General features: G+C 43.2%; 1 protein-coding gene across 2 annotated transcripts in view; it reads left to right on the forward strand.

The window, feature by feature from the left end:
- Nucleotides 1-252: 252 nt before the first annotated feature.
- Nucleotides 253-25,918, forward strand: part of FBXO21 (F-box protein 21) — a 45,347-nt gene continuing 19,681 nt past the window's right edge. For both annotated transcript variants that reach the window (XM_044244189.1, XM_044244190.1), the window contains exons 1-9: nucleotides 253-495; nucleotides 1,385-1,520; nucleotides 3,616-3,710; nucleotides 10,623-10,744; nucleotides 13,603-13,749; nucleotides 14,055-14,191; nucleotides 15,131-15,267; nucleotides 24,004-24,183; nucleotides 25,272-25,404. In XM_044244189.1, coding sequence (XP_044100124.1) covers nucleotides 257-495; nucleotides 1,385-1,520; nucleotides 3,616-3,710; nucleotides 10,623-10,744; nucleotides 13,603-13,749; nucleotides 14,055-14,191; nucleotides 15,131-15,267; nucleotides 24,004-24,183; nucleotides 25,272-25,404 — 1,326 coding nt within the window. In that variant the 5' untranslated portion in view covers nucleotides 253-256. The remainder of the gene's footprint in view (nucleotides 496-1,384; nucleotides 1,521-3,615; nucleotides 3,711-10,622; nucleotides 10,745-13,602; nucleotides 13,750-14,054; nucleotides 14,192-15,130; nucleotides 15,268-24,003; nucleotides 24,184-25,271; nucleotides 25,405-25,918) is intronic.

Genomic DNA, 25,918 nt, shown 5'->3' on the forward strand with positions numbered 1-25,918 from the left:
CCCCGACCCCCTCCCCACCCCGGTTCACGGCTGCGGGACCCACCGCGCAGTTGACAAGATCGGGTTTCCCTCCGCGGGCTATAACAGGGAGCCCGCAGCCCGCAGCCCGCAGCCCACAGCCAGCAGCTCGGGTCGAGAGGGTGTGGCCACGGGCGTGGGCGGGGCGATCCGTACGCCCGTCCCTCGAGGCGGGTGGGCGGGGCGAAAGGGGCGCCCTGGCGCGCGCGCGCGCGACGGGCCCAGGTACGCGGACAAGATGGCGGCAGCAGTGGTCGACAGCGCTATGGAGGTGGTGCCGGCGCTGGCGGAGGAGGCCGCGCCGGAGGCGGCGGGCCTCAGCTGCCTAGTCAACCTGCCCGGCGAGGTGCTGGAGTACATCCTGTGCAGCGGTTCGCTGACGGCCGCCGACATCGGCCGCGTCTCCAGCACCTGCCGGCGGCTGCGCGAGCTGTGCCAGAGTAGCGGGAAGGTGTGGAAGGAGCAGTTCCGGGTGAGGTGAGCCCGCCGCCCCGCCACCCAGCCGCCCGCGCCCCCGCCCCGCGCCCCCCGGGCCCGGCCCGGGCCTGGCCGGCCAGCGCCGCCGCCTCCCAGCCCGCGCGCGGACCCCCTTCCCGGAGGCCACCCCCGGACCCCTGCCCGCGGACCGACAGACAAAGGCCTCCAGGCCGCCGGCTCCCCGGGCCCCTGAGGTCCACGCCGCGCGGACCCGCCGCTGCCCAAATTCGCGTCGGGAAGCGCCCGGCAGCCGGGGCCCGCCATAGAGGGTGACGACGATAGGATCGCTGCGGATCCATCCTGCGCGCTTCTTTGTGCCCGACTCCGAGCTAAAATGTTTACATGGATCTGGCGATGCGGTGATCCTAACAGCCCTTGGAGGAAGCGGACGCGGCATTCCCGGGTTGTGGACCGAGAGCACAGATTTCGGTGTGGGGACCCCGGATAAATCTGGCCCTGGCACACTTGCCTTATGACCTTGGTGGGGTGGTTAGCGACTTCCCTTTTCTTTTGAGCCTCATTCATCGACTTTCTACGGTGATAACCAGACCTACCTTTCACTGTGGTTATTAAATGAGATGATGTGTAAGGAGCATTTACGCAGGGCCTGGCCCTTGGGAAGCGCGCGATCAATGTTAGCAGCCCTTGTCGTCCCTGTTATTGTTGCTGCAACTGTCCCCATTTTACTGATGGGGAGTGAAGACCGAGCCATTCCTACTGCTACGCCAAGGTCACGCCGCGAGCTGCGTGCCGGGTGGAGATTTGAACGAGGGCCACCGCCGGGCCCCTGGTGCCACTAAACCATAGCCCTGTTTCTCAAGGCTGCCTTTGATTCCTGTGTCTGCCTTTGAGTCTCTGTTAAGCTGAGAGGGTTTTTCTCTCCTTGTAGGTGGCCTTCCCTTATGAAACACTACAGCCCCACTGACTACGTCAATTGGTTGGAGGAGTATAAAGTTCGGCAAAAAGCTGGGTTAGAAGCCCGGAAGATTGTAGCCTCATTCTCGAAGAGGTTCTTTTCAGAGCACGTAAGGATCCGTTGATGTAGCTCCCGGCTTTTGCCTGCTAGTGGGGTCTGGGTCTGGGTCTGTAGGCATTAGCTCATCTAGCTCTTTCTGATACTCCTTTTTCAGTTCTCTCACAATCCCTGACTCAGTTAGATGGCCGCAAGAGTCATTGTGTCCTTTTCCTCCCGTCCAACAACACGAAGCCATTTGTCCCTGCCAGCTTTACTTTTCTAAAGCCACAGAGGGAATGGGGAGTGGAGAGGGAGGGAGGGACCTGCTGCACAATGTAGAGGGAATCCAGATCAGCATTATTTCTCCTCCAGGAGGTTAAACGTATTTTTCACAGCCTCTGCTTGAATTAGGAGATCACCAGCGATCGGACACTACAGATTTTGCCCAGTTGTTTTCCCAGAAGGGTTGACGAAATTCATATGGTTTTTCTTCTCTGGCTTTGCAGGTTCTAACTAACCAGCAGTGAATAGCATTGTTTCTTAAGTTAACAAGAGGATTAGAAGCTATCTGCAAATCAGAATTATTACTCCCTCAGTTAAATGATCTTGAATTCATTGTCCATGAAAAGTTTTTTGTTTTTTGTTTTTTTATTATTGCTGAAATGCATGTTTTTTTGTAGTTCTTTTTGTAGTTATTTTTGTTTTCCCACAAAGTGTTTCAGAAGTTTATTAGGTTAAGATTCTTAACTTTTCGTACTTCTGGGGCATAGTTCACGTTACTATTTTAAATTTATTTATTTATTTTTAAAAAGATGTTATTTATTTATTTGACAGAACCAGAGAGTACAAGCAGATCGTGAATGGTAGAGGAAGAGGTAGAAGCAGGCTCCCCACTGAGCAGGGAGCCCGATGTGGGGCTCTATTCCAGGACCTTGGGATCATGACCTGAGCCAAAGGCAGAGGCTTAACAGTCTTGAGCCACCCAGGCACCCCATAAATTTATTTCTGATTGAGGACCTAGAAGTAAAGCCAGTCTGATTTATTTATTTTTTGGGCTTGGGGTTTTTTGTTTGTTGTTTTAAGTAAACTGTATGCCCAGTGTGGAGCTTGAACTCAGGACTGAGTCACATGCTCTACTGAGTGAGCCAGTCAGGTGCCCCTGATTTATTTTACTACCCTGGTTTACTGAAGATTAATTCCTCTTTTCTTACTCTCTTCCTTTCTTTTTTAAGATTTTATTTTTAAGTCGTTTTTGCACTCGGTGTTTGTTGATACTAGGGTGGACAGAATTGATGTTCTAGTCTGGATAAGCCTTGCTCTGGCTAGAAGCATTCATATTACATTTTAAAACTGATACAAAATGTCTGTACACACATATTTGGGTGCTAGATGTTTTTGACGCACTTGGTCGTGACCTACTAGTTTGCATCCTCTAATTCTAGTCCAGCTGGTTTTGTGTGCATTTTTAACAGCCTGTATATTTGTGTAATAATAATGAATTACTGTGTTTTTTTCCTTAGCTCCCTCTTTCCGTGTATGACTGCCTAATTAGAAATATGTCAAGGACTTTGAACATAGCAGGAATAGACTTAAGATTGATCTGTGGGCGGATGATTACTTTGGCTCAGGACCCTTAAATTCTTGCGTGCACACAGGTTGATGTGAAATTTCCTGCCTACTTTCAAACAAAATGGGAGAAGTAATAGAATTTTAAAGCTCATTGGTACCACCACCTTAATTTACCTAGCAGAAAACAGGCCCAGTGGGTTAAGTGAATTGCCCAAGGTACTAGGCTTCTCTCTGGCCCTTTGCTCCAGTTTGAGTACAACATAAATTGCATGAAATCACTGTTGTAAATTACGATATTTTGTATTTCTGATCCTTGTTTCAGAGCTGGTTTTTCTCACATTAGTACTCTGAGTAATTTCAGAAATTCCAGACCATGAAAATATAATTAATTTACAATTGGCAGTAAGAGCTGAACAAATTATTGTTACTCCCCATGTTACTTTCCACCCATGGTGGGTGGTGCAAGCTAGTGTAGGACAGCTGTTACTGCTTCCACGCACTTGAGCATCTCTGTTTGCAACTCAGAATTGTGTGTGAGAGTGACAGATTATTCATTGCCTGTTATTGAGGCCTGTTTGTATGTGTCTCCTTCATAGGTCCCTTGTAACGGTTTTAGTGACATTGAGAATCTTGAGGGACCCGAGATATTTTTTGAGGATGAATTGGTGTGCATCCTAAATATGGAAGGAAGGTAAGTCATGGTTTTAGCAGGGATTGTTTTTTGTTTGTTCATTCTAATAATGCCCAGAATTAACTGCTGTAATTTGTATGTGGCTGAACCCTGGGATATGTTTTCCAAATATTTCATGTCTTGCCATAGTTATATTTTTTTAAAAAATTCTCTATAAATAATGTTAATACACTGAGACAATTAATATTTAAAGAAACCTTGCAAAAATCCTTTTGGAAGGAAAAGAGAATTAGTGTTTATTCCTGCTATGGGTTAGATACTGTGCTCGGCACTCATATCTGTTATGTCATTTAGTAATATAAACTACCCTTCCTTTATGATCTCTCCACCTACCATCACCAAATTTGTCTGTTATTGATTTTTTAAAATTAATTAGGCATGTTTTAATTTAATGGAGGATTTTTTTTTATGATTTCTGAATTTCATTAAGAAATAATCTTACTTTGGCCATGAACATTGTTGGCATCTGATTGAACCTCTCTCTCTCCTGATCAAGAAGAATCCACTATCTTTTGTTTGTTGTTTAAAATTTTTTATGTCTCATATTTTCTGCTGCGAAGGTTATTTTCCAATTTATCTAAAAGATGACTTGGCTTCCAGTTTGACACACCTATGAAAAAGATTTTCTGCTCTGAAAGTTCTGGAAACTATTAGTGACAAAAGATAAGAAGGCTAGCTTAGCATCTCCCTTAGAGCTTACTGTGCAGTATTTCACAAACAAGTTGTAGGATATTTTCCTTGTTCTTTTTAAAGGGGTTTAGGAGAGAGAGCTATCTATCAGTGGAACAACTGTAGGGGAGAGGTAAGATGTGCCACTATTCTAGGCCTTGGATGAGTTCAGATGCAGAGGTCATTTTTCCGTTTCTATTTTGGTTTATCTATAAATGAATTGGAGTATGATCTAATAGTCAGTATTGTGCAGCCTTAAAAATAAAAGCTGACCTGTCTTTTTTACATATATATGAGTATACTTTCAAATATATAAACGTAGTGTCAAATATATTAAGCTTATTGGTTGTTTTAGTTTTGATTTGATGTTGAGTGCAGACTTTGTTTTTTCTTGCTTACACTGTTTCTCTCTTCCTCCCCACTCCCTCCATTTGCATTGGCTTTTTCTGTCCCACCCCTGTAGTTATTGAGGACAGCTTAGCCTATGTTCTGACGTGCTCATACACATCAATATATATGGGAATGGAGGGAGATGATTTATTTCACAGAATTGTGATCATAAAATAGGTGCTTTCTGTATCTTTTTTTTTTAATTCAGCATTACCTTGTGGAAATCTAATCAACTGATAAAAGTCAAATTCACTTTATTAATGGCTATATACTATTTTATAGTATATAGTACACACTGTAACTTATTTAACTATCCTACTGTTGATGACCAACCACTTTCTTCTCCATCTTATGTTATTGTGGAGGATATTGGTTTCTGTGGTCTAATTTCTAAGTAATAGGCTCCTGGGAATGAATGTCCAAGGTCAGACTATAGAATGTTATGAAAATCATAAAAGATAGCTTGCCCTTGACTGGGGAGACTTACCGTTACAAAAATGTCAGTTCTTCTAAAATTAACACATAACCCTGGTGCCATTCCAATTAGGATCCGAAGAGAGTTTTTTTGTTTTAATTGGATGATATGCTGAGAAGAATAAATTCACTAGACAAGTTGGAAAAAAAATTTTTAAATAATCACATTGTAAATTTTGCATCACTAGGTAATAGGACATAGATGAAGCTCGCTATAACCAAAACAGTGTTTAAATAGAAGTTGAGAGCTACATCAGTGACAAAGAAGAATTCAGAAATGTGTCCCAGCATAGAACATAATTTAATATATTTAAAGGCAGAGGGGAAAAGGTGCCATATTTAGTGATTGTTATTGGAAGTAACTGAATAGTCATCTAGAAGAAAGTAAAACTGCTATCATATACAAAAATTAAGTTCCAGAAGATTAAATAACCTAAATTTAAAAATTATCACCATGAAAATCCCTCAGTAAAATAGCAAACTTTGTGTTTAATCTAGGGAGATCTACTTAACTAAGACCAATGATACAGAAACAATACAAGAATATAGACAGGGTTTTTTGTTTTTTTCTTAAGATTTAAAATTTTTTTTTGACAGAGACACAGCAAGAGAGGGAACACAAGCAGGGGGAGTGGGAGAGGGAGAACAGGCTTCCTGTAGAGCAGGGAGCCTGATGCAGGGCTCAATCCCAGGACCCTGGGAACATGACCTGAGCCAAAAGCAGATGCTTAACGACTGAGCCACCCATGCACCCCTAGACAGAGAGTTTTGCAATAAAAAATAAACTTCTTTTGACCAAAGAAACCATAAAGAAGTCAGTAGAATTCTTAAAATTTCTTTTTTTTTTTTTTTTAAGATTTTATTTATTCATTTGACAGAGAAAGAGACAGCAAGAGAGGGGATACAAGCAGGGGAAGTGGGAGAAGGAGAAGCAGGCTTCCTGCTGAGCAGGGAGCCGATGTGGCACTGAATCTCAGGACCCCGGGATCATGACCTGAGCTGAAGCCAGATGCTTAATGACTGAGCCATGCAGGTGCCCCAAATTCTTAAAATTTCTAAGAAGAAATTGAAAAAGGTACAAAAGAGGAGGACATTCACAGAAGGGCAGATCCAAAGGGCTGAGAGTCCTGTAGATCTTTAAATTCACTCTGCAAGGAAATCTCAAATAACAACGAAATACTGACTTTTTTACTTAGCAGACTGGCCAACATGACTAAACATGTGCAGCCAGCTAAAAAACACAGTTACAGTCTTTTTAGAAGTGAGTGTCATAGACATGTCACCTCTTGGCCTGACACATATTTTGAGCCTAAAATGGTTATTTTTAAATAAGGAATACTCACATATTAAAATATTTTCGGATGCTGGTTTTGTTGAAGGACCGTGTTTGTATTCATTCCTGGCAAGTGCTTATTGTGCAAATATGGAAAGCATCGGAAGGAAGGATAGTTTTCCATAAATGCTGAAGCACCAATCTCAATATTTGAAAACAATTTGCATTTATGGTGTTCTTTGTGATCTTTAAAAAGAGTACATCTACAATAAAGATTTGAAACAACCTATTAAAAATGGCATATGCTGTGCCTGAGAAAATGACCCAGAGTGACCATCACTGAGACATATTTCAGTAAACCTACTGGATTTTAAAGACAAAAAAGTCTTTTGGGCAGCCAACCAAAAAAAAATGAAGTCACTTACAAGGTTAAAAGAATCAGAGTATCATCAAACTTCTCAACAATTGCACTGTGTCAGAGGAAAAAAGAGTAATGTATTTAAGGTGCTGAAGGATCAGAAATGTCAGCCAAGGATTTTTATATCCAGCCAAACTGACTTCAAGTATAAAGGCTGCAGACAAACTTAACCAGCTTGCGGGGACTTGGGGACTTTTGAGTCCTTCAGGAGAAATGTGGTAGAAAATGAGCTTCAAACAACCAAAACAACCAGAGAGACACTGGCACAAGGACTAATGGTGAGCATTAAATATGTATTTGCTTAGTTAATAGGGTCGAAAGTATTGTATGTAATGGTCATAAGCGTTTCCAGAATAGATCTAGTACAGTTGTTTAAAGAAATGAGCAGAGGATAGGGGAGAATGGAAACAAATATTTAGCTGTTTTTAGTACTCATCAAGGTGATGAAAATATTGGTCTTGTTATTCTGAGGCTGGGCATGTGTTTGCTTCTAAGATGTGGAATAAAGCAAATGAGTACCTAGGTAATATTCTAATTCATCTCTAGTGTTCTGGAGGAGTAGGATATTCCTGGAAGAAAAAAAGTTAGAGACACAAAACAGAAGATGTTTAGTTCTGAATTTGATTTAGAAGTGTTGGTATGAATTCCTGAGATATGTTTAAAAATATGTAGGGGTGTGTATGTGGATACACACACATAGATACACTAGATTTATTATTTCTGTCTGTTGGAAAGGTCTAGAAACAATAACCAATCTAGTAGAAATGATGATCCCTAGTACCCAGAAGACGATCTTGATACACACTTTCCCATCAAAAGAAGCCATGGTTTTGGGGAAAGGGCTGATTCTAGGTCATTGTAAAAAGATGAGGCTGGAGCATCTTGGAAGTCTGGAACCAGATATCAGTAGAAGTACCAATATTTCACGTTGTAAGTGTTCAGGGGCCAACATGGAGAGGCTTCCATTGGCTAGAGATGTGATTTGAGCAGCAGAGTGAATAATAACTGGGATGGGTTGGATCACAGCAACTGTGTATAGCTCTGTTAGTTCATAATAATATTCAAGAACAACTAATTGTTCACCTTTGGAGGATAATAAGAATCCAAATTATTTTGAAAAACAAAAGGAAAGACACAAGCGTTTATCCTGCCTTTCCTAAATACTGTGCCATTGGGGGAATCAAATAGTGGATGAGTGGAAATTATTCCTTAATAGAAATGCTCCAGCTAATAAATGAAGAAAGGATGGTGGAATTAGAATATCACCACTTTGCAACTTCTAATGAATTAATGGACCTGGGCATTGAGGAGCAGTGGCTGCTAACATCACCGAAAGGGCCAACCAAGGCATGATTGCCTCCTGATGGAAGGACTTCACTACCACCTGTGAAGTAGTCTTGCCAAATAAATGGAATCTGAATCTGATCAAGCATCTACATCCAATTTACAGGAAATTCAGAAGACAGAAGAACATGTGAAACCATACCTTGTGGAAGCAGTCAACCAATTCCAGACTGTGGGAAACTGCAGGTCACACAACCAGGTTTCTTGAACAAATCAAGTGCAAGGGAAAGAAAAGATGGAGGGGGATCCTGTACATTAAGAGACTTGAATGACCTCAAAATGGGCTAGACTAGAGTGTTCGGGGATATACGTTTGGTGAGGCATTCGTGAGCATGGAGGTGTGGGTTGTGATGGCTGTAGATGGGAGAGAGAGCCCTGGAGGGCTCTGGGGGGTCTGCGAAGTCGTTTCTTAGCCTGATGGGTGGATATGAGGATGGTTGTCTTAATCATGCACTGAGCTTAATTCATGGAGCTGCTTGTTTCTTTCATGCAGTTTTCTAGATTGACATACCTTACAACTCAAAGGTTAAAAGCTAGTAGAACCTAGCTCTTCTGATTTTCATTTACTAAGAGTAAGAATTCTTTCTTTTCTTTTTTTTTTTTTTTTTTTTTAAGATTTTTTTTGAAAGTGAGCCAGAGAGAAAGCACAAGCGGGTGGGGGAGAGGGGCAGCACAGAGGGAGAAGAAGAAGCAGGCTCCCCACTGAGCAGGGAGCCCAGTGTGGGTCTTGATCCCGGGACCTGGAGATCATGCCCTGAGTTGAAGGCAGTTGCTTAACCGACTAAGCAACCAAGGCGCTCCAGAGAGTTCTCTATTTCTGAAGCCACACTGATAAACTAATCTAACCACACTGAGAAACTAAGTCTCCCTCCTAAATACCATGATCCATGTGTGGATTTGGAATATCTGGTGAAGCATTTCATTTACTTAGCAAGTATTAAGCATTTGCTGTGTACCATGCTCTATCTCAGGCACTGAGAATACGCTAGTGAACAACACAAAAAGCCCTGTCTTCATTGGGCTTCCATTCTTAGTGGGGGAGATCATCACTAACCAACTTAAGATGATTGATTACATTAGAAGATTCGGATTGCTGTAAACAAATACAAATCAAGGAGGGGTGTTTGGCTTGGTGGTGAGAGGAGAAGACCTAACTCAAGATGACGGTTGAATGAAACCCTGAAAGGATGCGAGGGTGCAGAGTGCAGATCCCCAGGGAAGGAATGTTGTCGTTGAGGAGCTGAGAGTGCTGAGCCCTGAGGTGAGCACCACCAGGTGTGGTGAAGGAACGACAGGGAAGCCATGTGGCCAGAGGCCTGGAGGAGGCAGGGAAGAGCAGGAATTGAGGTCAGAGGGGCTATGGGGGGAGAGTTTAAAGGACCTCTTAGGTCATCGTTAGGACTGGGGCATACTTTGAGCAAAGTGGAAAACCCATGCTGTGACTTCCCATGCTCAGTGAGGCATTTGGACTGCCGTGGGGAGGGGAGACTGTGAAGGGGCAGGGTTGAAGCTGGGAGCTCAATTCAGGTGCTTTTATAACGCAGACAGAAGATGTTGGGGACTTAGATGAGTGATTGAGAAGTATTCACATGTCTGGTAGACTTTGAAGATAGAAGGATTAGCACAGATGGATGGGTTAGATGTGGCCTCTGAGAGCAAGCAAGCAAGGAGGCCAGGAGGTCTACAGGGCTTTTAGCTTAATTGCAATGGCAGATTACCTTTACCTGAGGGGGGATGACTGGGAGGGGACGCATGCGTAAGGAGTTCACCAGACACCCAGGTGGGGATGTAGAGTAGCAGTCGGTTTATACAGGTCTGGAGTTTAGAGCAGAAATGCATACTGGAAAATAAACTGAGGGCTGGAAATAATAGTGGAAATAATAATTTGGAAAATAATGGAAATAATACTTGAAACCGTGAGATGGGATGAGATCACCATGGAATAAGCATAGAAAGAGAAAAGCGTTAGCCCAAGGCCTGAGTTCCCTAAGGCAGGTGCCCAGGGGCCAGCAAAGGATTCCAGATACCTCACCCCTGGTTCGTGAGCCTCAGCCAGCTGCCCCGGCTTTCAGGTTTCTCCTGGATTTCTTTTTAGTCAATCTGAAGCCAAACAGGTCAGTGTTTCTTGGATTTCAGCACAAATAATCTAGTGTTGGTGACATATGCAAAGTCGTAAATTGTGCTGTCTGCCTCCATGATAACAAGTGCTGTGTGATCACGAAGCAATTATATTATTCTTGTTAAGTAGCCTCTTTACATCCTATGATCAGTGTGAAATAAAAAATAAGGTAATCAAGGTGTTAGTATCTTGATTCTCATTGACTTATTTTTGTTTGTTTTCCAGAAAAGCTTTGACCTGGAAATACTATGCTAAAAAAATTCTCTACTACCTACGCCAACAGAAAATTTTAAATAACCTTAAGGCATTTCTTCAGCAGCCTGATGACTATGAATCGTATCTTGAAGGTGAGGCTCTGACAGAGATCTTCTGACTAGCAGATGAGTTGTCGCTCAGTACAGTAGTGGAGACAGTCCTTGAGGGCAGGATTTTACAGTCTGGTCAGTTAGACAGGCAGAACTGCTAAACGCAGAGCTAAGATTTTGCCAGTGTTTGGCTATCAGCTGAAGAGACAGTGTTTCCTAAAGATGTACCGTTGGTTCAAAGCATGAGGCTGATAACTGAGCTAATGAGGTTAAATTCCCTTTTTCTGAGCTTTGAAGCATCATTTTCAAATCAGAAATAAATTTGTCCAGTTTTGTCTCCGTGTGACCTCGGGCAGATCCCTTCAGCTCCCCTCCCTGGTTGGAGTTGAATGAGGACCCAGTGTTCTTGTGCATCCGTGAGTCTGCATGTCCATGACAAGAAGTGAGGAGAAAGAAGTCGAGTGGACAGACATGACGAACAGAATAACTTCGTTCCTGCTAAGTCAGACAAGAACAAAATGTGACTTCATTTTTTAAAAACTAATTTAAATTCCTAGCATATTACATAAGCCCTGCCATAAATTACGGTTATGAAGTACAGATAGGACTGTTCATTCACTTTTTTTTCTTTTTTTTTTTTAAGATTTTATTTATTTGACAGATCACAAGTAGGCAGAGAGGCAGGCAGAGATAGAGAGAGGTGGAAGCAGGCTCCCTGCTGAGCAGAGAGCCGGATGTGGGGCTCGATCCCAGGACCCTGGGATCATGACCTGAGCTGAAGGCAGAGGCTTTAACCCACTGAGCCACCCAGGCGCCCCTGTTCGTTCACTTTCATTCTCTCCTCCCTGTGACTTACCCTGTTCTTCAGTTTTCTTCCTTTCCAGTGCTGGCATGGTTGTGTCCCCATTTTATTCCTGTGGTCGTGTGGGCTGTCACCGCCTCTCCCAGAAGCCGCTTTCTAAGCGGCACTTGCTTTCCTGAGCCTCAAGGCCACTGAGACCTAGCGCCGGTCCTACCTGAAACTTGGCCTTTTTTTTTTTTTTTAATTAACTCTGCCTGCTTTTTAGTGACTACCATAATCTGGGATCCCTCCCCCAAACCCCGCCAAAGCCCAAACCTTTGCCTGTTTCTCTCCAGGACACCCCCTTTGCTCCAGCCGGATCATTGTCTTCACCTCCTGGCTTCTTATCTTCATTAGTGGTATTTTCATTTTTCTTAGAATTCCCTCTTAAATCCTGCTCGACCGCAGAAGTACAGTTCAAATTTAACTTCCATTGCATTTCTGCTGATTACTGCAACACTTGCAGATTTACTTGCCTCAGGAGGCTTGCGTGCCCTAGCAGTGACTAGTAAACCACGACACAGTGTGGGTATTTTGTTCTCCAGCTCATCATGAAGTTTCTTTTGTCCCTTGACCTTAACATGATTCTGATCACTGTGTACTCCACAGGGCCTAGTGCAGGTTCTTGTTGATGCTGTAAAAGTCTCATCATCCAGAAGGAAGTGAAAAATCTGTTTCAGTTGATTAAACTCCAACAGCCTCACCACCCCGGAATCTTCTCCTGTGTGTCTTGGAGTGAATAGTCACCCACCCTATCTGTTTTTTCCCAGTGAGGAATGATTTGACAGACTTTGTTTTCTGTAGCTTATTTATGAAGACGATGACTTCTTTTTCATCTTTCAAATAAAAAGTAATAGTACGATTTTCACTAACTCATCCAGATCAGTGCTGTAGGCACTGGGTAGCCATTGAAGGTTTTTGAGCAAGTAGTTGAGCAAGTGGAAGTCAGCTCCAGGGTTTTGATCCATGGAGACTAACAAGAATAATCTGATAGGACTAATGCAGTCTAGGAATCATAGCATCAGGAGCCAACAGGTGAGGAAACCATCCCAAGAAAGCCCAGGAGTCCGTCACTAGCTAAGGGGCAAAACTGGGACTGGAGTCTGGCTCTCTTGATGCCTGCTTTCAGCTCCTTGCAGTGTAAGTAGGGGATCAAGAACCTGACCTCTTGAATTTAAAATGACTCCCAAAAAAAAGTCATAACTACAGCTTCTCAGGTGAAAAGGTCTTATAACCAAATGATCAAGTTAGCCCTTTGGCATCTGGTTAGAAAATGGCCTAAGGCAGTAGAGAACCAAGCTGGATTCCAGAGACTCTGTCTCTGGTCTACTTTGTCTAAGTCTTCAGCAGCAGGTTGGCTGAGTGTCAGTATTTCTCTGATTTGAAAGTACAGTCTCCTCTCCAAAGTTCATTCACTGTCTCATCTTTGAGAGGTACAAATTGTAGAACTCCCTCATTGAGGGTTTCAACTTCTTAAAATTTTCTAAAGATTTTATTTATTCATTTGAGAGAGAAAGACGGAGAGAGAGCGCACAAGCAGGGGGAGAGGCAGAGGGAGAGGGAGAAGCAGATTCCCTGCTGAGCTGGGAGTCTGACGCGGGGCTCGTTCCCAGGACCCCAAGATTGTGACCCGAGCCAAAGGCAGACACTTAACTATCGAGCCAGGTGCCCCTCAACTTTTTTTTTTTTTTTTTTTTTAAAGTAAAGTGATTGTCTTACACCATTATGTTTTCAGACTTCCTGGAGTGAGCTCCTTTATAGTGTTTATTTTTCTTTGTTATAGAATATGGGAACATGATTTGTCTCATGCCCGTTTTTGAGTCCATAACCTTTGAGAGAGGATTTGGTTTATTTTTTAAAAATAAAAGTGTTTAAACTCCTTTGTTGTGAGAATGTGACTCCTTCTCCATGTACTAGCAGCAAGGTCTGTCCTCCACGAATGAAGCTTACCTGGGAAGATGATGCAAAGAACTGTGGCCCCAGGTGTCTGGGCTGAATGAGCAACTGCGAGGGAAAGGGTAAAATAGGAGCTTATTCAATAATTCCTGTTCATTTTCAGGTGCTGTTTATATTGACCAGTACTGCAATCCTCTCTCTGACATCAGCCTCAAAGATATCCAGGCCCAGATTGACAGCATCGTGGAGCTCGTTTGCAAAACCCTCCGGGGCATCAACAGCCGGCACCCCAGCTTGGCCTTCAAGGCAGGTGTGGAATTGCTTTCGATCCAGCTGTATTTGCAAAAGAGAACCTTGCAGAGTGATTGGTTGATTTGAGAAGCTCTGCGGGGTGTTGCTCTGACGTCACCAGAAAAGCAGTTAGTGACACTACCACGTGCTCACCGGGAGATGCGAAAAGACTTCTGAGTTCGTACTCGTTTCTCCACCCTGGACCGGCAGCACCTGCTGGGTCCTGTTGGGACACTGCTAGTGTCTTTGTGGTGCGGGTTGTTTGGGACGATGGTCACACCTTGGGGAGTACTTGTGTCCTCAGAGTAGATCTCTGTGTTTCAGGCGAATCCTCCATGATAATGGAGATAGAACTCCAGAGCCAGGTGTTGGATGCCATGAACTATGTCCTTTACGACCAGCTCAAGTTTAAGGGGAACCGGATGGATTACTATAATGCCCTCAACTTGTACATGCACCAGGTAAATGTGGGTGAATTAAAACAGAACAATACATATTTCTTCAGCTCATTTCTGACCAGTTGTGTCATCTTTGAGGGCAAATGCATTGTCTTTTCATCTCTCACTGCCCAGGGAAACTCATTTTTGCCTCTACCATCAGGATATTGCTCTGCATTTTTATTCCTTAACTATGTGTGAAAACCCTTGAGATCATTTTCTGTCTGGAAATAGGTATTTCTCTGACTTTGGTCAGTTTGTATCTTACAAATACAAAACTGTTAAAACTAATCAGGTCTTTTTTCTGCACTGGCCTTTCAAAGGGTCAGAAGAAACTTGGCCGGCCGTATCATTGATACTTAGTTTTTATGTCCTTTGTCCTCAGCACCGTTTTCAAATCTATTCTTTTGCCCTCTGTGCTACTCTAATTTTTTTTCTTTCCTTGGAATGGCCTTTTATTCTTTTTGGAAGACAGACCCCCTAAATCCCAGGTCTGCAAACTTTCTCCGTCAAGGGTCAGAGGTTTTGGCCTTATGCAGGTCATATGCCATGTGTCCTCAGTGCCCAGATCTGCTGCTGGAGTTGAAAGGAGGCATGGACAACGCAAAAACAAATGAGTGTGGCTGTGTTCCTTTGAAACTTCCTGTACGGACATGGAGATTTGAATTTCATGTAATTTTTATGTGTCACGGAATAGTATTCTTTTGGCTGTTTTTTTTAAACACTAAAAAGTGTTGGCACTCTTCTTATGCAGGCCCCATACAGAAACAGGCAGTGGAGTAGACTGGCCCACAGACTGCAGTTTGCAGACCCCTTATCTAAATAAATCAAATATTCCTCCGCTTAAGCCACGAAAACCTGTGCATTCCCAATGCACAGCGGGTGCCCCGTAGCACTTACATTGTAGGAGTGATGAGGTGCGGTTCCTTTCCATGAAGCTGAAGGATTTTTTTTCTCCTTTAGGTTTTGATTCGCAGAACAGGAATCCCGATCAGCATGTCCCTGCTCTACTTGACAGTTGCCCGGCAGTTGGGGGTCCCACTGGAGCCTGTCAACTTCCCCAGTCACTTCTTGTTAAGGTGGTGCCAAGGTGCAGAAGGGTGAGTCACTAGGCCACGTCACAACTGGGCCTCAGGATTCACTCCCGAGGTGGTAAGAGGAAGCGCAGGAACTGAACAGAGGTTCACCAGAGCACGGGGATGGGCCAGCTGTCTGATCCTTGGCCATCCGGGTCAGGACTCTGATTCTGGGAGAAGGGCACTCTGGATCTTTCTGTATTATTTCTTAAAGCTGCACGTGAATTTACAAGTCTCTCAAAGTATGTATAAAGAGTAGGACTAGAGGGCGCCCGGGTGGCTCAGTGGGTTAAAGCTCCTGCCTTCGGCTCAGGTCATGATCCCAGGGTCCTGGGATCGAGCCCCACATCGGGCTCTCTGCTCAGCAGTGAGCCTGCTTCCCTCTCTCTCTCTGCCTGCCTCTCTGCCTACTTGTGATCTGTCTGTCAAATAAATAAATAAAATCTTAAAAAAAAGAGTAGAACTAGGAGTTTGGCATTTCAGGTGGCTCTCCAAGTCCCTTGTTACAAAGCACAACAGATCAAAGAGGTTTTTGTTTTGTTTTAAGGAATGTTGCTTTTTATTTATTTATTTATTTTTACATTTTTACTTAAATCCCAGTTAGTTCACATACAGCGTACTGTTAGTTTCAGGGGATTTGGCACTTCCTGTAGAATATCTAGAGCTCATCACCATAAGCCTTAGTCCCCATCACCTATTTCACCCTTCCTACCACACCCCACCTGCCTCCCCTCTGGTAACCATGAGATTGTTCTCTGTAGTTAATAGTCTGTTTCTTGGTTTGCACCTCCTTTCCCCCCCCGCCTTTGCTCTTCTGTTTGTTAAATTTGACATATGAGTGAAATCGTATGGTATTTGTCTTTTTCTGACTGACTTATTTTGCTTAGCCTTATATTCTCTAAGTCCATCCATATTGTTGCAAGTGGCAGGATTGCATTCTTTTTGATGGCTGAGTAATATTCCATTGTGAATAAGTATACCACTTCTTTCTCCACCTATCTGTTGATGGACACTTGGGCTATTTCCACAGTTTGGCTGTTGTAGATAAAGCTGCTGTAAACATCAGACGGCATGTATCCCTTTGAATTAGTATTTTTGTACTAATTTTGTACTAATGCAATTGCTGAGTCATAGGTCAGTTCTATTTGTAATTTTTTGAGGAACCTCCATATTGTTTCCCACAGTGGCACCAGTTTGCATTCCCATCAACTGTGCAAGAGGGTTTCCCCTTTTTCCACATCCTCACCAATGTGTGTTGTTTCCTATGTTACTGAGTTGAGCCATTCTGACAGGTGTGAAATGATAGCTCGTTATAGGTTTGATTTGCATTTCCTGGTAATGAGTGATACTAAGCATCTTGTCATGTGTCTGTTGGCCGTCTGGATGTCTTCTTTGGGAAAATATCTATTCATGGCTTCTGCCCATCCTGTAGCTGGATCATTTGTTTCTTGGGTGCTGAGTTTTTTAAGGTTTTGTTGGTTTGTTTGTTTTTGTATTTAATAATCTCTATACCCAATGAGGGGCTCAAACTCACAACCCTGAGATCAAGAGTCGCACACTTCCCTGAGCCAGCCAGGTGCCCCAGTATAAGTTCTTTGTAGGTTTTGGATCTTAACCCCTTTATCAGATTTGTCATTTACAAGTATCTTCTCCCATCCCATAGGTTGTTTTTTGGTTTTGTTGTTTCCTTCACTATGCAGAAGCTTTTTATTTTGATGAAATCCCAGTAGTGTGTTTTTGCTTTTGTTTCCCTTGCCTCAGGAAACGTATCTAAACAGAAGTTGCTGTGGTCGATGTTAAAGAGGTTACAGCCTGTTTTCGCTAGGATTTTAATGGTTTCGTGTCTCACATTTAGGTCTTTTATCCATTTTGAATTTTTGTGTTTGATTCTTTTGTGTGTTCCTGTCCAGTTTTCCCAACACTGTTTGTTGAAGAGACTGTCTTTCCTCACTGGATATTTTCCTGCTTTATCAAAGTTTAATTGACCATGTAATTGTGGGTTTATTTCTGGGTTTTCTGTTCCGTTATATTGATCTACGTGTCTGTTTTGATGCCAGCACCATGCTGTTTGGAGATACTACAGCTTTATACTATATTTGAAGTCCGGAATTGTGATGCCTCAAGCTTCGCTTTGCTTTTTCAAGGTTACTTTGGCTATTCTTGCCAAATGGATTCTTGCACATAATGTCTTTTCATTTCTTTTTGTCTTCTTCGATTTCTTTCATCAGTGCTTTATCGTTTTCAGAGGACAGGTCTTTCACTTCTTTGGTTAGGTTTATTCCTAGGTATCTTACTGTTTTGGCGCAATTAAAAATGAAATTGATTTTTTTTTTAATGAAATTGATTTTTAGTTTTCTTTCTGCTGCTTCATTTTTGGTGTATGTAAATGCACCAGATATCTGTAGGTGGATTTTGTATCCTGTGACTTTATTTAGTGGAATCTTTTGGGTTTTCTATATAGAGTCTTGTGTCATCTGCAGATGGTGAGAGTTTGACTTCTTGCCTCTTTGGATGCCTTTTATTTTTGTTGTCTGATCGCAGTGGCCAGGACTTCGGTACTGTGTTAAATGACAGTGGTGGGAGTGGACATCCTTGTCTTATTCCTGACCATAGAGGAAAAGCGCTGTTTTTCCCCCACTGAAGATGGGGGTTTTTTGTATATGACCTTTATATTATGTTGTGGTATGTTTCCTCTAAACCTACTTTGTTGAGTGTTTTTATCATGAGTGGATGCTGTACTTTCTCAAATGCTTTTTCTGCATCTGCCGAAGTGATCATCTGCTTCTGTTCTTTTATTACTATGGTGTATCACGTTGATTGATTGTGAATACTGAACTACCCTTGCAACCCAGGAATAAATCCCACTTGATTATGGTGAGTGATTCTCCTAATGTGTTGTTGGATTCAGTTTGCTAGTATTTTGTTGAGGATTTTTGCATCCACGTTCATCAGGGATATTGATTGGCCTGTAGTTCTGTTTTTGTTTTTGTTTTAAGATTTTATTTATTTGAGAGAGCGTGCACGTGCATGCACCAATGTGAGGGGGGGCCAGGAGGGGAGGGAGAGGGAGAAGGACAGGCAGACTCCATGCTGAGTGTGGAGCCCAACTCAGGGCTCAGTCTCACAACCGTGGGATCATGACCCCAGCCAAAGTCAAGTCTGGTGCTCAACTGATGGAGCCACCTAGGCACCCCTGTAGTTCTCTTTTTTAGTGTTTTTGTCCGGTTTTGGAATAAAGGCAATGCTGGCCTCATAGAAGGAGTTTGGAAGTTTTCCTTTCTTTTCTATTTTTTGCAATAGTTTAAGAATAGTAGGTAGTAACTTCTCTTTCAATGTTTGGTGGAATTTACCTGTGAAGCCATCTGGCCCTGGACTTTTGTTTGTTGGGAGATTTATTTTTATTACTGATTCAGTTTCTTTGCTGGTTATTGCTCTGTTCAAATTTTCTTTTTCTTTCTGTTTATTTTGGTACTTTGTTTCTAGGAATTTATCCATTTCTTCCAGATTGTCTGATTTGGTGACCTAATTTTTCATACTGTTCTCTTATAACTGGATGTATTTCTGTGGTGTTGATTGTTATTTCTCCTGTCTCGTTTGTGATTTTATTTTGGGGGGGTCCTTTCGCTTTGCTTTTTGATAAGTCTGGCTAGAGGTTTATCAATTTTATTTTTCAAAGAACTGGTACTTGGTTTCATTAATCTGTTCTATTGGGGTTTTGTTTTGTTTTTCTATATCATTTACTTTTCTTATCTCCCTTCTTCTGCTGATTTAAGGTTTCATTTCTTGTTCTTTTTCCAGTTCCTTGAGGAGTGAGGTTGGATTGTTTGAGATTTTTTCTTGTTTCTAATGTATTATATCACTGTATTGACATATACTTCCCTCTAATGACCACCTTTGCTGCAACCCAGAGGTTTTGGACAGTTGTGTTTCCATTTTCATTTATTTCCATGTATTTTTAAATTTCTTCTCTGATTTCTTGGTTGACCCATTCATTGTTTAGTAACATGTTGTTTAATATCCACATATTTGTGGTCTCTCCACATTTTTTCTTGTGGTTGGTCAGAAAAGATGTATGGTATGATCTCAGTCTTTCTGTATTTGTTGAGGCCTGATTTGTGACCCGGTACGTGATATATTCTGGAGAATGTCCCATGTGTACTTGAAAAGAATGTGTATTCTGCCGTTTTAGGATGAAATGTTCTGATATATCTGTGAAATCCATCTAGATCAAAGAGTTCTTAAAGAAAGTCTTACTTTGTAGTCTTCCATAAAATCTCCTCCCTCCTCATCAGAGAAGGAAGGAGGAAGGGGGGAGAGGGCAACGAGGGAGATGGAGGGAAGGACAGGGTGGCCACATTCTCACTCATGTGCAAAGCAAAAGCTAGATTTCTTATCAGCTGGAGCTTCAGAAAAGCTTCGCTTTTCTGAAAGAAACAGTTCGTCAAATAGGCAGAACTATCATCTCATTGAATGTGCCATTTAGAGAAAAAAGAAACATTATTTAATCATATCCTGTTTTTGGATGACTGTGATATCCTTTGGTGAATGGAATAATAGAAAATACCTGAGCTTTGAAGTCGGGCAGGGTTCAGACCTGCTTCCTTTGAGTCTCAGTTTTTTACTCTGTGAAAATGGGGCACGTGTTTTTCAAATGGTTTGGAGGATTGAGGTGACCCAGTGCTTTACACACCTAGTAGAATTCTGAGACCTACCTAGAAGAAAGGGGTTTTTTTGTTTGTTTTTTAAGATTTATTTATTAGAGAGCATGTATGCATAAGTTCAGGGAGGGGCGTTGAGGGCAAGGGAGAGAGAGAGAACCTCAAGCAGACTCCACACTCAGCACGGAGCCTGACTTGGGGCTCCATCCCAGGACCCTGAGATCATGACCTGAGCCAAAGTCAGGCGTCAGACATCCACTCAGCCAGCTGAGTCCCCTGGGTGCCCCACTCATCTCTATTTCTGCACCTCGTTCAAGAAGTAAAACACGTATGGTTGGAACCTTCTGGATATCCTTCCTTATCCCCTTCTTCCCCCCTGCTCTGCAGAGATAACCCACCAGTTATCTGGAAGTTTTCTTACTTCCCTGCAAATTTTTATAGTTCATCACATACGTATATTTCCTTAAATGGTGTGTATGGGCTTCCTTTCTTTTCCAATATCTATTTCTAAAAATGTGTTGCATGACTTCTTTTTTGGATAACAGACACCCATTTTCCGTTACTGTAAATGGGAAGTATGCTTTTTCAGCCCATTCTCTCTCCCTAAATAACCCAACCAATCTCCCCTAAATACCTCATAAATGCTCTTAAATGGCCATGTAATAATCCACCAAGGATCTCTGCATGATATAAAGCATTTAAAACTAATTACCGTGTTATTTGCCAAAGTAACTTATTGCTGGGTACAGTTGTGCGTGGTAACTGTCATTTTTCCTTAGGCTGCAGCAAATGCGCACTAGCAATGCAGCTGAACAGTGAAGTAACTTGTTAGCACCCGAGGCACCTGGCAGAAGTAAACACTGAGCCTCCCGGCTGGGTCCTCAGGAAAGAGAGGAAGCTTGTGAGAGTAGTGGGGGGCACACCACAGAGCTGCAGGCCCTCCAGGTCCTCACTTCCACCCATGTTCCTTGTTAATCTGGTCTCTGTTCTGTCCTGGCACCAAAACCATATAGTCTACTTACTGTAGCTCTGTCATTAACTAGTACCTGCTGGTTAGACCCCCATTGAGTTCTTCAAAATTCCCTTGGCTATGCTTAGCTTTTTGCTCTTCTATAGTTCTAGAGTCCATTTACCAGGGGCGCCTGGGTGGCTCAGTTGGCTGAGCGTCTGCCTTTGTGATCCCAGAATCCTGGGATCGAGCCCTGCATCGGGCTCCCTGCTCAGCGGGAGCTTGCTTCAACCTCTCCTCCCTGCTTGTTCTCTCTCACACTATCTCCGTCACTGTGTCTCTCTCTCAAATAAATGAAAAAAAAAAAAATCCATTTACCAGACTCCTTCAGAAGCCCATATGGATATCGACAGGCACTAGAGCTTATCCTGAGTCATAGACGAATATGAACGGTATCGTCAGTGTTTGACCAATGAGTCTGTGAACACAATACCTCCCTAAACATTGGTCTTTAATGTCTTCAAGAAGATTTTATTTATTTATTTATTTACTTACTTACTTACTTATTTTTAGAGAGGGAAGGGGGGAGAGGGAAAGAGAATCTTAAGCAGGCTCCACGCTCAGCTCAGAGCCCAATGCAGAGCTCAGTCTCATGACACTGAGATGACCTGAGTTGAAATCAGGTTAGACGCTCAACTGAATGAGTCATTCAGGTGCCCCCTTAAAAAGATTTCATTTTGTTCTTCATGGAGTTCTTTGGCTTTTTGCTAGTTTTATTCATTAAGAACCTTAAATTTTTTGTTGCTATTATAAATGGTAGTTTTTAAATTTTATGTTTACTAAATGTTGATGTATAGGGACATGATTGATATTTAGGGATAGATCTAATAATCCCCCCCCCTTTTTTTTTAAGATATTTATTTATTTATTTGACAGACAGAGATCACAAGCAGGTAGAGAGGCAGGCAGAGGGAGGAGGAAGCAGGCCTCCTGCCAAGCAGAGAGCCCGATGTGGGGCTCGATCCCAGGACCCCGAGACCATGACCTGAGTCGAAGACAGAGGCTTTAACCCACTGAGCCACCCAGGCGCCCCTGATAATCCCTTTGCTGAATAAATTATTAGAGCTCATTATCAACTCTTGGGTTTTCCGTGTAGAGCATCATATTGTCCGTGAATCAAGACAGTTTTGTTTCTTTTCTTTCTAGCCCTTGTACATTTCTGTTTCTTGTACTTACTGTGCTGACTGGGTCCTCTTGCACAAAGTTGAGTAGAAACAGTGATAGCGGATACCCTTGTCTTAGGTAGGACTTTAGGTGGAATGCCTTTCTTTACTTATTTATTTTAAAAGATTTTACCCATTCAGGAGTAACTGGGTGGCTGCCTTTGGCTCCAGTCATGATCCCGGGGTCCTAGGATTGAGCCCTTCATTGGGGTCCTTGCCTGGCATGGATCCTGCTTCTCCCTCTGCGTGCTGTTCCCCTGCTTGTACTCGCTCACTCTCTGACAAATAAATAAATAAAAGCTTAAAAAAAAGATTTTATATATTCATTTGAGAGAGTAAGAGAGCACAAGCAGGGGGAAAGCAGAGGGAGAAGGAAGAGCAGACTGCCTGCTGAGCAGGGGGCCTGATGCGGGGCTCGATCCCAGGACCTGGAATCATGACCAGAGCCAAAGGCAGATGCTTAATCTACTGAACCACCCAAGCGCCCCTAGGTGGAATGCTTTTAAAATTTCATCATCAAGCATGATGTTTGGGATATTTTCTTCCATTGGGATTATCAGAGCTGCCTTCTAAATTTATAGTTTGCTTCAGTTTTATTAAAAAGTGGGCATTGGTTTTTTTTTTCCAAAATATCCTTTCTGTGTCTGATATAATCATGTAGTTTTCTCTTTTAGAGACTATGTGTGTTGAAATAGATTTTTTTTTTAAAAAAAGATTTTATTTATTTATTTGACAGACAGATCACAAGTAGGCAGAGAAGCAGGCAGAGAGAAAGGAAGGGAAGCAGGCTCCCTGCTGAACAGAAAGCCCGATGTGGGGCTCGATCCCAGAACCCTGAGATCATGACCTGAGCTGAAGGCAGAGGCTTTAACCCACTGAGCCAACCAGGCGCCCCTTGAAATAGATTTTTAACGTTCAGTTCTCCTTTCATTCTTGGGGTACATCTGTCTTAATCATATAGATTTTTAAAAACTCATTGTTGTATGATTTGCTCGTGCTTTATTTAGGATTTTTGCTTATAAATTTGTGTGTATATGCGTGGTTCTCCTAGACTCATAATAAGAGTTGGAGAGCCTTCCTTGTTTCTGGAACATTCCATCTGTCTTGCCACAGAAGGGATATTGGTAGGACTCTAGGAAGAAATCGGACTGGGCTTTTTAAAGAAGCCAAAGAGAAAATCTCTTAACATGGCTTGCAGTGGGCATAAGATCAAAGTGGAACAGTCGCTTAAGAAAAAAAAAAAAAAAAAACAACTATCTCTGAAACAAAGACCCACTGAATCTCTTAGGAATCCTCATAGAATGTTCTTGGTAATGCGGTGAGGACTTGCTTTGTGTGACGTCCTCCCACTGCTCCACTCAGCGTGGGCCACCGCGTTCGAGAGCACGGTTCATAGGAGGGACAGCGTGGTTGAGTGCCGGGGCCCTGCTCTCTGGTCTGGCGCGGACTCCCAGGCCGAGCTGACCACCTGAACGTGTCTGCAGACTTAGGGGCAGGGCTCCGTAACTTTCATCACAGCCTCAGAGCCCACAGGCACTGTGCCAACTGCAGAGTGCACAGAGGGCCTCAGCCTTCCGTCAGTATTGCTTTCAACCAAACTTTGGATTGAGTGTCTTGTAGACCACGTCGATGAATTCTAGTTTGTTCTCAAACTTGGTTTAATCTGGCCTAATAGCCCCCAAAACTGTATTTGATGCCATACGTCAGTGCTGTTCCTTAAACCTGTGTCTTGCAGTCTTCGTGCAGCAGGGCAGGTAGATTTTGAACTTTGGACAAGGCTCTAATACTTGGAACACTGCTGTGTTCATACTCAGGCTCTAATTTCAGCTACTGAAATTAGAGGTGGGGGTGTGGGGGGGGCAGTGGTTGGATAAATGCCTTGTTCAGCTCTGACCCGAGATCTGGCTGACTTCGTGGGCCGTTCACATAGGGCAAGCCTGGACATCTTTGACTACATCTACATAGACGCCTTTGGGAAGGGGAAGCAGCTGACCGTGAAGGAGTGTGAATACTTGATTGGCCAGCACGTGACAGCAGCGCTGTACGGGGTGGTCAACGTGAAGAAAGTGTTACAGCGCATGGTGGGAAACCTTTTAAGCCTGGGAAAGCGGTAAGGTTTTCTTGGTTTTCCAGCGCTCGTGCCAAGTGCATGTCTTTGGAGGCATGGATGGCCTTACGGAGGATTTTATTTGATGCACGAATGGTGGGTTTGGCGAAGCCATGGATGCTGTGGGGCTCAGCTGGGATTATACAGCCGTCAACCCCCTGCGGGAAGAAACTCATCCCTGTGACACGGTGCTGTCCAGTTTAAGATGTGCTAAGTGATTCTTTGACACCTTCGCAGTCTGCTCGTGCAAGCTATCCATAATACTGAAAGTATTCTTGAGTAACAAGGGTATTTTAGATGGGTGAAGGTTATTTTCTGGGGGCAGCATGTTCTCACGTCCAAGTGCTTTGTCAAATCCCTTGATTTATGCATTTCTATCACTTAGATAAGAAAAGTATGAAACTATTTTGCTTCTGAGTCAAAGGGGATTTGTCTTACAGGGAAAATAGAAGGTTGTTGAAGTCATAGTTTTGTTTCTTTTTAAATAGGTTTTCTTTTTTTAGAGCAATTTTAGGTTCATAACAAAATGAAGCAGAAAGTACAGAGAGTTTTCGTATCGCCCCTGGCCCTTCTGTCCGCCACAGACTCTCCCACTGGCACGGTCCCCCATCAGAGTAGGACGTTAGTTGTGGTTGATGAACCTCCAAGGCCAGGTCATCAACAGAGTTTATGGTCCACAGTCGCCTTTACTCTTGTAGTGCGCGTTCTGTGGGTTTGAGTAAATGCATCATGACGTGTCCACCGTTGTGGTATCGTACAGAACAGTTCTCCTGTTGCGTAAGAGTCCTTTGGGCTCTATGTGTTCAGAATTTATTTTTAATTATGTACAGGGTTACTGAGATGATTGTATAGGGAACACGATTGTGAGTTTAGTTTAATGCCCATCACCAAAGCGGGATACAAAAGTTCTGTTTCTTTGGGGACTATCATTATTACTAAAATCATTGTAGCGACGTACTGAACAGAAAGGCAGTTCCAGAATTAGAAAAGGTGTGGCATTTGTGTCCATTACTTTTACAACCCGGGCCTTGAAATGGAGGGTCTCAGCTCAGAAGCACCAAAATAAGATGGTGGTTTATGTCCCCTGCCAGGGAAGGCATCGACCAGTCCTACCAGCTCCTGAGAGACTCGTTGGATCTCTATCTGGCCATGTACCCGGACCAGGTGCAGCTCCTCCTTCTTCAAGCCAGGCTCTACTTCCACCTGGGAATCTGGCCAGAGAAGGTAATTATTTGACTTTGCTGCTTTGCTCTTGCCTTAGAGAGGGAAATTCTAGCTTGAAAAGGCGACTCTGGGAAGTTTATCCTTGTATCAGCCTGGGGAATAATAAACATAAATTGATTCACTCTCCCGATCTTGGCCCCTCAGTTAAATCTTTTTTGTCTCCTTTATTCTAAAACAATTGCATATACTGCTAGGAGTTGCCTCTTCTCTTTGTGGTCTGTGCCTTAAGCCCCTAGAATCATGAGGCCTCAGCTCTGCATCTCACCTGCTCTTGTCCAAACACGTGTTTTCCCTAGGTCACCTCGACTCCGCAAAGGGAAGCGAAACTCTCAATGTTCCCCATCCAGCTGTGCTGGTAGTCCAGAAAGGGACCGTACATAAACACCCCTGTTTGACAAGGAAAAAAATGGATCTTCCATGTGTTCAGGTCCCACTGCTGGCCTTGAAGGACGGGCTCTGTCTTTGAAAGTTGTTGAATTTTGAGCCGGGCCCACTTGGGCTTCTCCGTGTCCTC

Source organism: Neovison vison, chromosome 3, assembly GCF_020171115.1.
Source record: "Neovison vison isolate M4711 chromosome 3, ASM_NN_V1, whole genome shotgun sequence".
Lineage (NCBI taxonomy): Eukaryota > Metazoa > Chordata > Mammalia > Carnivora > Mustelidae > Neogale > Neogale vison.